General features: G+C 39.2%; 1 protein-coding gene across 1 annotated transcript in view; it reads left to right on the top strand.

Annotated features, from left to right (window-relative positions):
* The window catches only part of aff2 (AF4/FMR2 family, member 2), a 149,691-nt gene that overhangs the window by 35,035 nt on the left and 101,699 nt on the right, over window positions 1-12,957 (top strand). Inside the window, exons 2-3 of the mRNA XM_069170446.1 lie at window positions 4,825-4,945; window positions 12,191-12,857. Coding sequence (XP_069026547.1) covers window positions 4,825-4,945; window positions 12,191-12,857 — 788 coding nt within the window. The remainder of the gene's footprint in view (window positions 1-4,824; window positions 4,946-12,190; window positions 12,858-12,957) is intronic.

The raw sequence follows: 12,957 nt of genomic DNA, 5'->3' as shown, positions 1-12,957 counted from the left end.
TTTGTTTTATATCATTTGAATAAATATAACAAATAAAACCAAATCCCATAGTTTCTATACACATGTGCCATTTGAGCATATGAATTAATAACCAAAATGTCATCTTCAATTTTTATGTATTCTGGTACTACTAGTATGATAATCAATTTCCCCCGTGATAACCCCTGAACAAACCTTCATTCCAGGAATCTACATCTCCACCAAACAAGTGCCATCACTACAGCCTGCTGAGTTGCAGGTTCAGTGCCTTGCTTAAGGGGACTGTGGTAAAATGCTGAGCAAGGAAGAGAGGGACTGAAATTCTGTGCAGTGAAAGTAAATGATGAGGCTCAGTTAGACATTGGTCCGTGTGTGTGTGTGTGTGTGTGTGTGTGTGTGTGTGGGTGTGCATTTAGTTATCAGGGGAGCACAGCATAGCTCTGCTGAGATTAAATTCCCAGAGCTTACTCTGACTATCAGCATAACTTCAGGACACACACACACACACACACAAGCACACATGAACATTTACACACAGACGGAGAGCAGAGTGGTAGGAAAGAAAGCTGCCATCACTACATTTTCATTCACAGGAAATATTAACAGTGACAGTTTGCCCACTGCTGATATCACCACTGCTATTAATCCCCACCAATCCAGTCCATCTGTATATCCATCAGGCTTCTTTCTTTCTTCCTGACTTTCTTCCAAACGCAGGTATTTTAACAGGCCACTGCCACCTCCGTTTGGTCAATGTGATATGATCAAAAACTGAATATAAAGATGAAGATGGAGATTCAATATGATACAATTTTGCAACTACCATTTGTATTTTATGTTAACAATGGAAGCAAGCCTGTGATGGATGAAGATCCATGGTTGTGTGAACTGCTGTTTTTAAGCCTTGAGTTCAGCATATAGGCTGTTGACATCTTACATTTTTGGAGACAGAAGTGACCATATTTGGATGAAGCAGGGAGGAGCAAGTGGTGGATCTGACTCAATCTGACTGAGAACCTGAGGACAATACGCCCATCCACAGTGATAACCTGACTTCCCCACAGGCCTTTCTTTCAAAGCAGAAACGCCACTAAATAAACCGCTTTTTGAGGTCTAATATCTAATTATATTGACATGAATTTAGCAAAAGACACCATATTGACTTTGTATTTGGTGAGAGAAGTTAAATGGCAGTTTATGGAGCCATTGAATTCAACGTAAAACTTAACATAATCGACAGAATATCGCTGAGCACAATTTACTGCAAAACATTTTGTGTTTCTAAATACACAATTATACATAACATGGTCAAGGAAAGTAACAGTCCTCCCACCTTCTCGTGTTCATTCCCAACTATATTCATGGTATCTGTCGAATATGACGTGAAACCGTTTTGTTGAAAACAAATTTATCAGAAGAAAAAACTGTTTTGCAGTTATCAACTTAATATGAGCCTTATTATGACAGAAACCATGTTTGGGGGAAAAAAACAATTTGTAGTAGATTTGGAAGAGGTGGGGTTTATTGTATCACATAGTATATTGCAACCAGGCTGCAGGGCAATTGAAATAATTGGCTTCAATGCTGGCGTGCTGACATATCATTCATCTTTATATACATTCTGTGATTTAATCCTGTTATTTCAATAGCTCCGCTACTAATCTGGTACCCCATAGCCGAGGCTATGCTGTGGCTGACGACGTTGACACTAATGTCGAGCACACTTGTACAGAGGAAATGTACATAAAAGTTACATAATCTTTCCTTTTTTTATACTGTATATACTATCATACAACTTTGATTTTGTATTACACATCTCCAACATGACCTTTAATATAGCGATTCTCTTTTTGTCCAAGTTTCTTCCTGACCTAGTTGACCACAGTACTATGGTTCAAAAACCTGTGAGGAAAAAGCAAGTTAAATTCAAGTGACAAAGCCCAAGTAAAAGGCTAACCTGTGTGGACAGGTAGTGCCGCACTCCTGCCACACGCTGGGAAATAGACCCTGGATGTGTTAATTACCTCGGCTGACCTGATTCCCTCCGTGTGAATGTCTAGCGTGTGACAGAGGGAGACACAGACAGTGATCTGTCACATGGGATTGCAGCCCTGTGTATATTGGTGTGCCGGCTATATACACGCGTGTGTGTTTGTCGTAGTGACAGCTCTGTCAGTTATCTTTCTGCACTGACAGACAATGCACATGTCAACCAGCAGTCCCAGCGCACACAATGATGACATCTACGTACATTGCTGTTACTCACACACACACACACATGCACACAAACACCTAACCTGTCAATCATTTTGTCTGGTATTCCCACTGCTCTCTTACTTTCTGCTCCTCCCTTCTTCCTATTATACCTTCCTCTCCCCATCCCTCCACTCTGTCTTTCATCATTCTCTTATTCTTCTTTCCTTTTAAAGAAACTGTCGGTTGCCCTGAAACTGGGTCTTTTTGCCTCCCATGGGTCTCCGATTTTTTTTTTTTTTTCTCCCTCTCTCTCTCTTCTCTCATTGCCTCTCCGCTCTTTCTCCCTCCCACTCACATCTTGCTGATAGATTAAATGTGTAAGGCAAGGTCTGGTAGAGAAAAAGAGAACGTCTCTTTTAATTGTGTTGATCACTAATTAGCCGGCGTGTCTCATCTCTCAGCAGTGGATGTGGTAAAACGGGATGCCCTTTCCTGGGTCGGCAGGCCACAGCCTCACGCGTGCAACGTGTACTCACACACACTCACACATTACTTTGTGCTTCTGAGATCTGAGTTTGCCTGCCAGCTTGTAGATTTCTCAGTGGAGCCTGGTGACTGAAAAAGTTTAGGAGGGCAGGGTGAATCAGTAACTGTGCAGCTAAAGGTTTTTTTGCTAAAAATACTTGGTTATGTAAGAAAAATGCTCCAAAAACCAGGGGTTCGTCACTCCGTAGTCCCCACAGACCAGTCGCCCTTGCTTCCAGTCGTTCCTATCATTGTTTACTGTCAGCTGTCTCACATTTTCAATGTTTTGATATTTTAAAACACAAGAGTCGAGCAATCCTTCTGCCTCTCAGGATAGAAAACCATAGTTAACTACTAGCAGTAATGTATGTTAGAAGATTAGAAGCAAATTTTTATTGGGATCCAGCCCAAGACACCGTGACAGGACACAAATAACATCTGCCCTCTCAAGTGGTTCAGTGGGTACAGGATGCCATAAACACTGCCTGGATCAGGAGCTCAATCCCCATTGGGCCCACCTATGTTAAAAATGAATGCACTCATGAATGAAACTACCCAGCTAATGGCATATGTTACATCATATTAACCTTACTAGAAATAGGAAACTGTGAAAAAGTTGCCTTTTTGTGCTCAGGCTAATATTGTAGCAGGAGCAGACTATTTAATCCTCCTCCTTTGTGAGTTTGTGTGTTACGCTCACAAACTGTGTTCATTCATTATTCAATTCAGGAATTTTACTGAAATTTAAGTTCAGTATTTATTGGTGGACATACTTTAACCTCTGTCATCCCTAATGCCTTTTACAAATATAACAGACTGTAGACAGGAATATTTCTTGGAAATATGTTCATTTGATTGTTTTGTTTTTTAATTACTGGGCTGCAGCTGGTTCTGTCCAGAGTTAAAACAAATACTTCTGCCAGTCTAAAACTCACGAACTAACAAACTGTATCTCATTTGCTTAATCCATCTCCTATGTAAAAACAACTGTTTGTGGTTTTAGTATGAAACCTAACTATTCCTTGGTTGACAACAATCAGATATAGGGATGTGTTTGGCGAAGGGGCAAACTTGTTTTATCAAGAAATACACCACATAACTCCTCTTAAAACCACATACAGTCATGCTTGTCATGACATGAAATAAAAAGGCTTAATAAAACAGGGGTGCTGAAGTCTTTAATTTTGGACAAGCTAGGTTAGGTCAGCCAGCTTCCACTCTGTAGGTTGATGCTAAGTAAAGCTTATTGCCTCACAGCCTCAAACACTATGGATCAAGTATTCTAGTTTCTTCATATATTCTTCAAGAACTTTGAAGGACCTTTGCTGGTCAGAAAACTTGTTTTCTTCCTTAATCAAGCATATTCTTGCAAATACTATGTACGAGGCACAGAAAAGTAAACCCTGACAGCTTGTACAAAGTTATGATGACTTACATTTAAGTGTCAGTAATTTTGTGGATTAAATATTTTATGGGGGTTTGAAGATCAAGGAGTCTTTGGAAATCAAACAGAAGACTTTTGGAATGCATTCAAAAGTCCTGAGTAAAAATAACTGCTTATTAAACTTTAAAAAAAAAATCCTCATCTTTGAAACTGTTAGAACAACACTGAGGACACAGTTTATTTATCAGGTTTTAGTTTCAGTGGAAAACAGCAGGCCTGTATTGGATGGAAACAGTAAACTGAATTATTTCCAGAGATATTTCACGGAACTAAGTTTCCCATGTCGAAATATCATTAGCAATCTTAAATAAACCATTTCATTTAAGTTTTGGTTATTTCTACTGACAGCTCTTGTTGAATTATTGTTTTATTGAAATCCTTTTTTCTTGATGTCATGTTAAAGCTTGTGCCAGGATTTTCCACATTTTTCTCTTTCTTCTTTGCTTTGAATCATTTTCAGAAAGCGCAATGAGATGACGTACCCTGTTATTTTTCTTTACCAGCTCCCTGACGACTCTGATCACAGTGCAGGGGAAATGATTTGAGCCAAAGCTCTCTGCAGTTCCTAAACTGACTTGTTAGCGATACTCATTAAAAAGCAGCGGGTTTGATCAGTGGCAGGCTGTGTGTCGGCCTCAGAGGGGGACGCTAACGAGCTTTTTCCCTTTGTGTCTTTCCAGTCATCTGGAGTCGGAGCGCAGCGCCCTGAAGAGGAGAGAGTGGGAGAGGAGGAACCAGGAGGTCCAACAGGATGAAGACCTGTTCTCCACTGGATTCAACCTGTTTGGAGAACCGTACAAAGTAAGAGCAAATGATAGATAACAATTGTACTTTTAAATACTTTTTTGAGAGTTAGTTGAGAGGATTGTTGTGTTGTGTTTGAGTGCTTCAAATTCAACGCTTGTCAAGAAATAATGACATTTTATTGATGTTTTTGTTATTTCCTGTGTACAATCATTGAAAAGGAAATACGATTAATAATTAGTGGGCTTCAGTGGTGTTCATATATTTCGAGGCAGGAGGTTTTTGAAAGAGAGCCATGCTAATGTAAGCTCGTTCCACTTGCTCGCTAGGCTATTCGTGTTTTCCAACTCTATATTACAGTAATTCTCAGCCGAGTCTCATAAAGAAGGTGAATAAATCTATTTTCCACCCAATTTTTTATTTTTTATTTTTATTTTTATTTTTTTTATCATTCTAAATTTTTTGTTATCAATTCCACAAATGTCAATTAAGAGGCAACTACTTTTCTGGACTGACAGACAAGCTAACAAAAAGTTATAAGGCGACGAGCCGCAGGTTCTCATCTTTACATCCTGGCTGAGCTGTGATTCTTTACACCGAGCGCTCTCTCATTGCTGTTCAAGAGACAGTTTTATATTTCGCTGTTAAGTTTTGATTGATCTCTGTGGGACGAGAAGTGGACATACCTGACACCAGAATTTCATTTGGGCAAACGGGGTGAATTTACGACATGTTAATCAGTGAGGATGGGCCGCTCTCCTCCGAAGCTGCCCCGCTTTGTGATTTAGGCTCACATGAAATCATCTTGCCTTGTGCGAGCAATCAGTTGAATGGCATTGTTATGGCCAACCAACAGTAATCCAAACATGTTTCCTACCATTTTATTTTGTGCGTGATAAAACTGATGATGAAACCATGTTTTTTCCTCCTGCTCTCTCCCCTTCAGCGTAGTACCCGTGGACACAAGGTTTTGTTCTGGTGCTCCAGACGTCATCATTTTGTTTCTTCTTTAGCGGAAAGTGAACCAGCCATGATGAAGTCCACGGCCGCCCTGCTGCCCCTGTGTATAAAATTGATTTTGGTTTGTTAACTCTCATTTGCGACCGCCGGGCACTTCAACACTTGGTTATGCCGCCAAGTGTATCGACCTTGGGACAGACCGGCTTTGACTCTTGACAGAATGTGTTTCGCTGCTGCTGTGTCTGAACGCAGAGGACACGAGGGCTTCTCACTAAGAAGCTGCTCGCGGTTCGGGGGCAGTGGAAGCAAATGAGAGGTTGTTCTGATAATGAATCCGATCCTCGGTGCCTCCACACGCCAACTAATTGTTCCCAACTAATTAACGGTGTCGAGGTGAGGTCAAGATTTGTGTGAGGAGAGAGCTGCGGTGACTGTGGGCTGGCCTGCGTGACATTTCAGACACCACTATTGCTGCTAGCATCATGATGGTGGTGTGTGCAATAAGTAGTTTAAAAAATATAGTGGTTCCATCCAAATAAAAACATTGTTGGCTTGTTCTATCTTCCTGCATTCTTGTAAATGATGTAGGAGCAAACAGCATTTATAAGAAAAACCGTTTTGGTTTATGTCTTGGCTGTTTTCTGTAAAGTTTTGTTTTGTAACATTTCTTTCATTTTTTGGGGGGTTAAGGTAACAAACAGAAAACCCTGTGTTTTCCTCCAACATCATAGGAGAACAGTAAGAGTGATTTTTATCATGAATACATCTGACAATTATTTTCTATAATAATCAATGAACTGTTTAGCTTTGACAGAAATGATAGAAAATAGTAAAGATACTGGTCATTGTTCTGTGTAGCAAAAGTTAAGACATTGAATTGCCTTGTTTGACCAATGATCAAAACGATACAGATTTCAGTTTACAATTATATAAAAATGGAAAATTAGCAAATATTCACAATTGAGAGGCTGAAATTAGAAAATTTATGGCATTTTTGCTGAAATAAAGGACTTTAATGACTTGATAATTGTCAATGTTGGAACTACATGGAGTATTGTCCAAATTCAGAAAAAAATTCTCGTCAAAGCTTAAGTAACAATCCCAAGAATCTGATAAAACCTTGAATGCCCCTTTCAGCAAAGGCATGAAAAGACCATTTCAGTTGTCAAAAGTTATTTGACAATACAGAGTTACACTAAGTGTAGAATCTAGATAAATGCACAAATAACCCAGAACAGACTTTGCTGTCAAATAATTCTGTCGTGCATGCAAAAAGTGTTGATGTTAATCAAATCCTTTTCTTATTTTAGATATCTTTCCAACTCTGTTGCCAAACAAGAATTGCAGTATTAATCATATCTACACATGTATTGATATTGCTCTATACTTTATTTCTTAAGATAAATAAACAGTTTAAAAACCCTTTTAAATCACCTGAAAAATGTCACATAGCTGAAAACAGGACAGTTTTTCTGAACTTGTTGACATTTTAAAAATGCATGGTTTTCACAAGACAGCGACACAAACATATATTGATCTTATACAAAAACATCATATCTAATAAAACAGATTTTACTACACAATCAGTACTTTTACTTTTGATACTTTGACAGCATTCTGTTGATAATACTTACATTATTTTACTTAAGTAAAGTTTTGAATGCTGTACTTTTACTTGGATTTGACTATTTTCAAAGTGTTGTATTAGTACTGCTACTTAAGTAAAGCACCTAAATACTTCTTCCAACACTGATCAGGGGAATGTCAATGTTATGATGAGGTTATGGATAGGATGAGGCAAGTAAAACACTTGATAAAGCTACAATGTGGAGAATTTGACCATTAGTAGTACAATGTTTTTTTTAAACCAAAAGGATATGCAAGCATTTTGGTGACAAACACTAAATGTTAAAGATATCCCATAGACATGTCGTAAAATGTATATCAAATAATCTACAAGTAATTTGAACAATAAATTGTGTCTGATATGGTTTTTCCACAAAAAAAGAGTCTTGATTATCTTGCGAAAACCATTAAAATGACATTTATTCATTCTCACTCATTAAAACTTCCAGAATCTCTTCATACGCAAATATATTAAGTTTAACTGCTGGACAAACGATGTCTCCTACGTCACTGTAAAATCTATTCTCAGTCTATGTTCACTGGAAGTTTCAAAGTTCCACATCATACATGTGTAAGGTGAATTGGACCAGGGATTGGCTTTAAATCTGTTTGTGATGTCACAAATCATGGCCTGAATGAGCTCAGACAAATTTTGCCCCTCCAGCTGATGAATGTGAAAAGAGCCTAAACTTTTCACAGTAAAGCTCAAACATTCAAATGTTGGAAAAAGAAGAAAAAGAAGATAAACTTTTGCTACTTTTGCTTGTTGACCAGAACACTTCACAGAGCACCTTTAAGGATAGGGAAAGCTCCTGTTTCCAGTTAATGAAACAGTACAACTGTAAATATTACATGCAGCTGTGTGTTGGGATGAAGTCCTCAGTCCTTTGCATGACGGTCTTTCAACCTGACAAAAAACAGGACGCAAAACATCTTGCATTAGTACTACTGAGCTTTGTCATTAGACATAAATTGTGAGCATTTGTTCATTATGGTGGGGGTTCCTGGGTAATATGCTGCTGAGCAGAGGCTTTTTTTTTTTTTTTTTTACATTTCTCGTTAATTACAGTCAATAACTTAACAGGGAAACACTAACTGAAGGTAAAATCATTCAGATAAAAGGGGTTGGGTCACTGCATCATTCATACTGAGGACAGCATGTTTACTTGTTTCACATTCCAGCTCATTCTAACTAATGTTTTTCCTCCATGCACTTCCACAGTTTATCTCTCACTGCTGCTAAACTTGAAAAATGACTTTGGCACACCTTGCTACTTTTTTCCGCTGATTTATTTGCCACACAAACAATTTCATTTTCTTTTTAATGCTTGCTTTGCTTCATGGAATTCACTTGCTTTACCAATGTCTACACAATCCCACTGCACTTGCTCTGTCTGTAACTGAACGTACTGAAGAATTCTTTCAGAAATACATATCAAACCCCTTTTTAATTATCACATGTCGGATTTATAGGACTTAAATCATTCCTGCAGTCTTCTTGATTTTCTTATTTTTTTGTCCACCATCCGTCTCTCTCAGAACCTGTGCATCTATATGTGTCCGTCACTCTCTGCCTGTCTTTCTCTCTCCCTCTCGCCAGTATTCATTCTCTCTGTCAGCTATTAGCTAATCCCTCTTCTAATCCTGTTAAAGAGCGTTATGCCGTTAACAGCTATTTGGGATGATCTATTCAAACACGCATACACACAGGTATTCATCCTCTCCTTCTTCTGTTTTCCATTTTGCCTCTCTGTAAATGTGTTTTCTGTTCCTCTTCAGCCACCAGATCTTTTATTCATGAGCCCGAGATGGAGAAAAGATGGGCTAATTTATTCACAGCTAACTTTGGCTCGCCACGGTGTGTAGTGTTTGTGTGTGCATTTGTGTAGACACCGAAATTACATCTGTTAAGATTATTTGAATGCAATTCTGTCTTTTCTTGTATGAATCTTTTGTAAATACGGCTTGATTCTTTGCCCTGTTTCAGGTGTTTTCATGGTTTTCCTGCTTTATTGGAGTCTAAAAATGTACGATATGGTGAAGACATGAGTGTCATTTCCAGTCACATAGACTTGAATTGAGGTTTTTGTGCCACACACAAGAGTGATAAGAATCACTCATTTTAGGACGAGTGGCACGAGAGTGAATCTATGATTTGTAACCATTGCAGAACGTTCAATATGAGGTCTAAGTTCTGTGCAAGTTGGTCATCTGTCCCTAATCTGTAAAGTACAATTTCCACCATACACAATGTACCATATTTTGAGAAACAAATTATTAATTTAAAAAAAATATTTGAGCTGCCAAGTTATTGAATGCAAAAGAAGAGATTATAAGAGGTAAAGCACAAATTATGGGCATTTTTATCCAAACTAACAACGTGGCTCTGGTGATGGCACTATCGGCCAACTGGTCCACCGCTTTATTTCAGACTGAAATGTCTCAACGACTATTTGATGGGTTCCCATGAAAACTAAATGTGATATTAGTGACTTTGGTGATCCCCTGACTTTTTTTTAACTGATCAGGTTAAAACTGGTTTATGACCAAATACCAAAATACCATCTATTTTCCCATCAGCCTCACCAGTACTTTGTGTTTAGTGCTAATTAGCAAATATGAGCATGCTAACAAACTAAATTATTATGGTAAGCTGATATCTGTTAAGATGGTGAGCATGTTAACATTCTGCAATTCATATTTGAGTAACTGTATTGCTATGCCTTAGAGATGCTAGCATCACTGTATTGTCTGTTTTACTTTTTTGTTTTAGTTAAGACTAATCAATTAATCCGGAAATATTTGGTAGGTCAGATTTCAGACTAGTCGTGGTTCAGTGTTCCTGATGTTTTGTGATTCCACCTGATTCATAAACTAAATACAATCTGATCATGAAAAAAATGGTACCACAATATATCAATTATTATCAAATGGTGCTGACATGGCTCTCTAGTAGAGCAACTACTGGGGTGGTGTTATCCTAATTTGTATTGTTGTGAAGTGACACACACACACATACACACACACACGCGCACACACACACGCACGCACGCACGCACTCACTCAAGCAGAACTCGCTTCTCAGCAATAAGACCTCTCTATGGATCGTTGCATGTTATTATAGTATTATTTGGAGCTATTTGCATAAGAAAAACAAAACCACTCACAGACACATGAACACAGCCACAATTCTTGCATTTTGGAGAAGATTCAAATTAATCATGCTCATTATCAGATACTTTTTTATTTTTCTTTTAGCCTACATGTGACTCAAGATTTGTGATTTTTATGCCTCTGCACCATTGACAGCTGGGGCCAAAGCTTTTGAGTTGTATGTCCGCACGTGAGTCTGTCCCAATCTTATGACCACATTATCTCAGGAACGCCTTGAGGGAATTTATTCTAATTTGGCACTAAAGTTCACTTTGTCCCAAGGATGAACTGTCAAGGAGGGATGAGGTGTTGTGCTGTCGGGTTGAAGATGCGTGTGAAGCATTCAAGTTTAAGAATTTGTAGCTTCTTTGCAGCAACATCCATATTTGAATCGTTGTCTACTGTCATGGCAACAACATTGTCGACATTGTCATTGTCTACAAGAACCTGCTTTATTGGCCGAGCATGTGAAGATACAGCACAGTGAAAATAAATGTAGTTTGAAAATCAACCCTGACAGCCTCAACAAATCTGCACGACTGCTATAGGTTTATTTATTCTTACTACGTGTAACTTCATGCTCTTTCTAGAAATATTACCAAAAAGCAGTTAAGCTCCCACTCCTTATAAATTCATTATTCATGAATTCGTTAAGCTCTCTAAATACAGGCAATTTCACCCTGTCTGGAAAATTAGATAACTCCCTCTCACGTTTCACCCTTTAAACCTACAGTACATTTATTTGACACTATCACTCCCAGGTACCACAGAGGTGACTAGCTGAATTCAGATTGTCAACGACCTCGCCTTTATGTCTGAGAAAGTCTGTTGACCAAACCACTAAAGTTATGTACAATTAAGTTTGTAATTTTGTCTGTAATTTATGATGAAGTATCACATTTACAGGCTGTAGATTTTGCATAATTCAGACTTGGCTCCTGGTAAATGTTTGCTTCATAGTTAGTTGCTCAGGTAGCAAAGACATGTCAATGAATGGGATATATATCTACTGGTCTTCACTTTTTCCACCTCTTCAGTGTTTTTTATTTTTATTTTTTATGCAGGAGTCCAAATATAGAACTGCAGAGACTGCTGATTGCTCTTGTCCTTTCAAAAATGCCAAATGATCAAATCATGTAGCTTCATCATTAAATAATCTGTCAGTGACTGACACAAAAGGTGCTGTTGAGCTATTCTGAGGAACATCTCGGCATTACACGTAGCAGCTAAAGGTGCTACACCGTCATACATCAGTAAAGCCGGCACTGTCCTCCAAGCAATGATTGCTTGAGAATCCGGGGTCAGGCTAATAATGATTCCTGCCCCATTAATTTTACAGCTCCAGACTGGACTGGACCCTCTTAAGGGTGGCATGTATTTAATTAATCATCTCGTCCTGATGTCTAGTGAGTGGTCCCCCCATCTGTCTCTCACTATTCCTCTCCAGATGAGTAAAGAGGGCTTTTCATCAAGCCTGGAGAAATGGAAAAATGGGTGGCTTAATTAATACTCTTCTCTTTCTCCCTCCCTCCTGTCTTTCCCTTCTTCCTTTTTTCCTGTCAGACTAATAAAGGTGATGCGTTGGCCAGTCGCGTCCAGAACACGCTGGGCTCCTACGAAGAAATGAAAGATCTGTTAACCAGCCATTCAAACCAGAGCCACTTGGTGGGAATTCCCAAAGGCAGCACTGCGAACAACAACCTGCAACAAACCCCAACCACTTCAACCACAGACAGACCTGCCATGGAGTCCCAGCTTTTCAACGAAGCCCTGAGAGGAGGAACAGGTGGAGGTGGAGGAGGAGGAGGAGCAGAGGGAGGTGGAGACAAGAGAATGGTAAATGCACCTTCTTCATCCTCGGCTTCCATGCAACCACCTGCTTCGACCACATCGTCATCAACAACGATTCCGCATCAGATTTTGAAAAAGTCACGGAACTCCATGGACTGGTCGAAGGGAGGTCACGGACAGACGAACCAAGCAACAGGCCTCGTCCTGGGGTCAGGACAGAATGGGCAGGGGCAGGTCACAGCAGCAGCTGCCAGCAGCAGAGGGAAGATCTCCTTATTAGAGGAACAGCAAATGCAACGGCATGAAGAGCTGTTTAGCTCACTTAAAGATGAACTCGGTCTCAAAGAAGACTTAAGCCCTTCCTCCTCTATTTCGTCCTCCTCTTCCTCTTCTTCTAGAAGGCACTCTTCCCATCCATCCAAAACACATTCCCTTCCAGGTAAGTCCAACGCAAAACACCTTGAAAAGACCAGTTTAACATTTTAAGAAATATACTAATATACACCCGGTAAATATGAAGCTAGAGCCACCAGGAGGTG

The sequence above is a fragment of the Embiotoca jacksoni genome, unplaced genomic scaffold (assembly GCF_022577435.1).
Source record: "Embiotoca jacksoni isolate LCO1_2020_lvr unplaced genomic scaffold, fEmbJac1.0.p SCAF_5, whole genome shotgun sequence".
Taxonomy (NCBI): Eukaryota; Metazoa; Chordata; class Actinopteri; family Embiotocidae; genus Embiotoca; species Embiotoca jacksoni.
The sequence above is the reverse complement of the archived record's forward strand: the minus strand, read 5'-3'. Positions and strand labels throughout refer to the sequence as shown.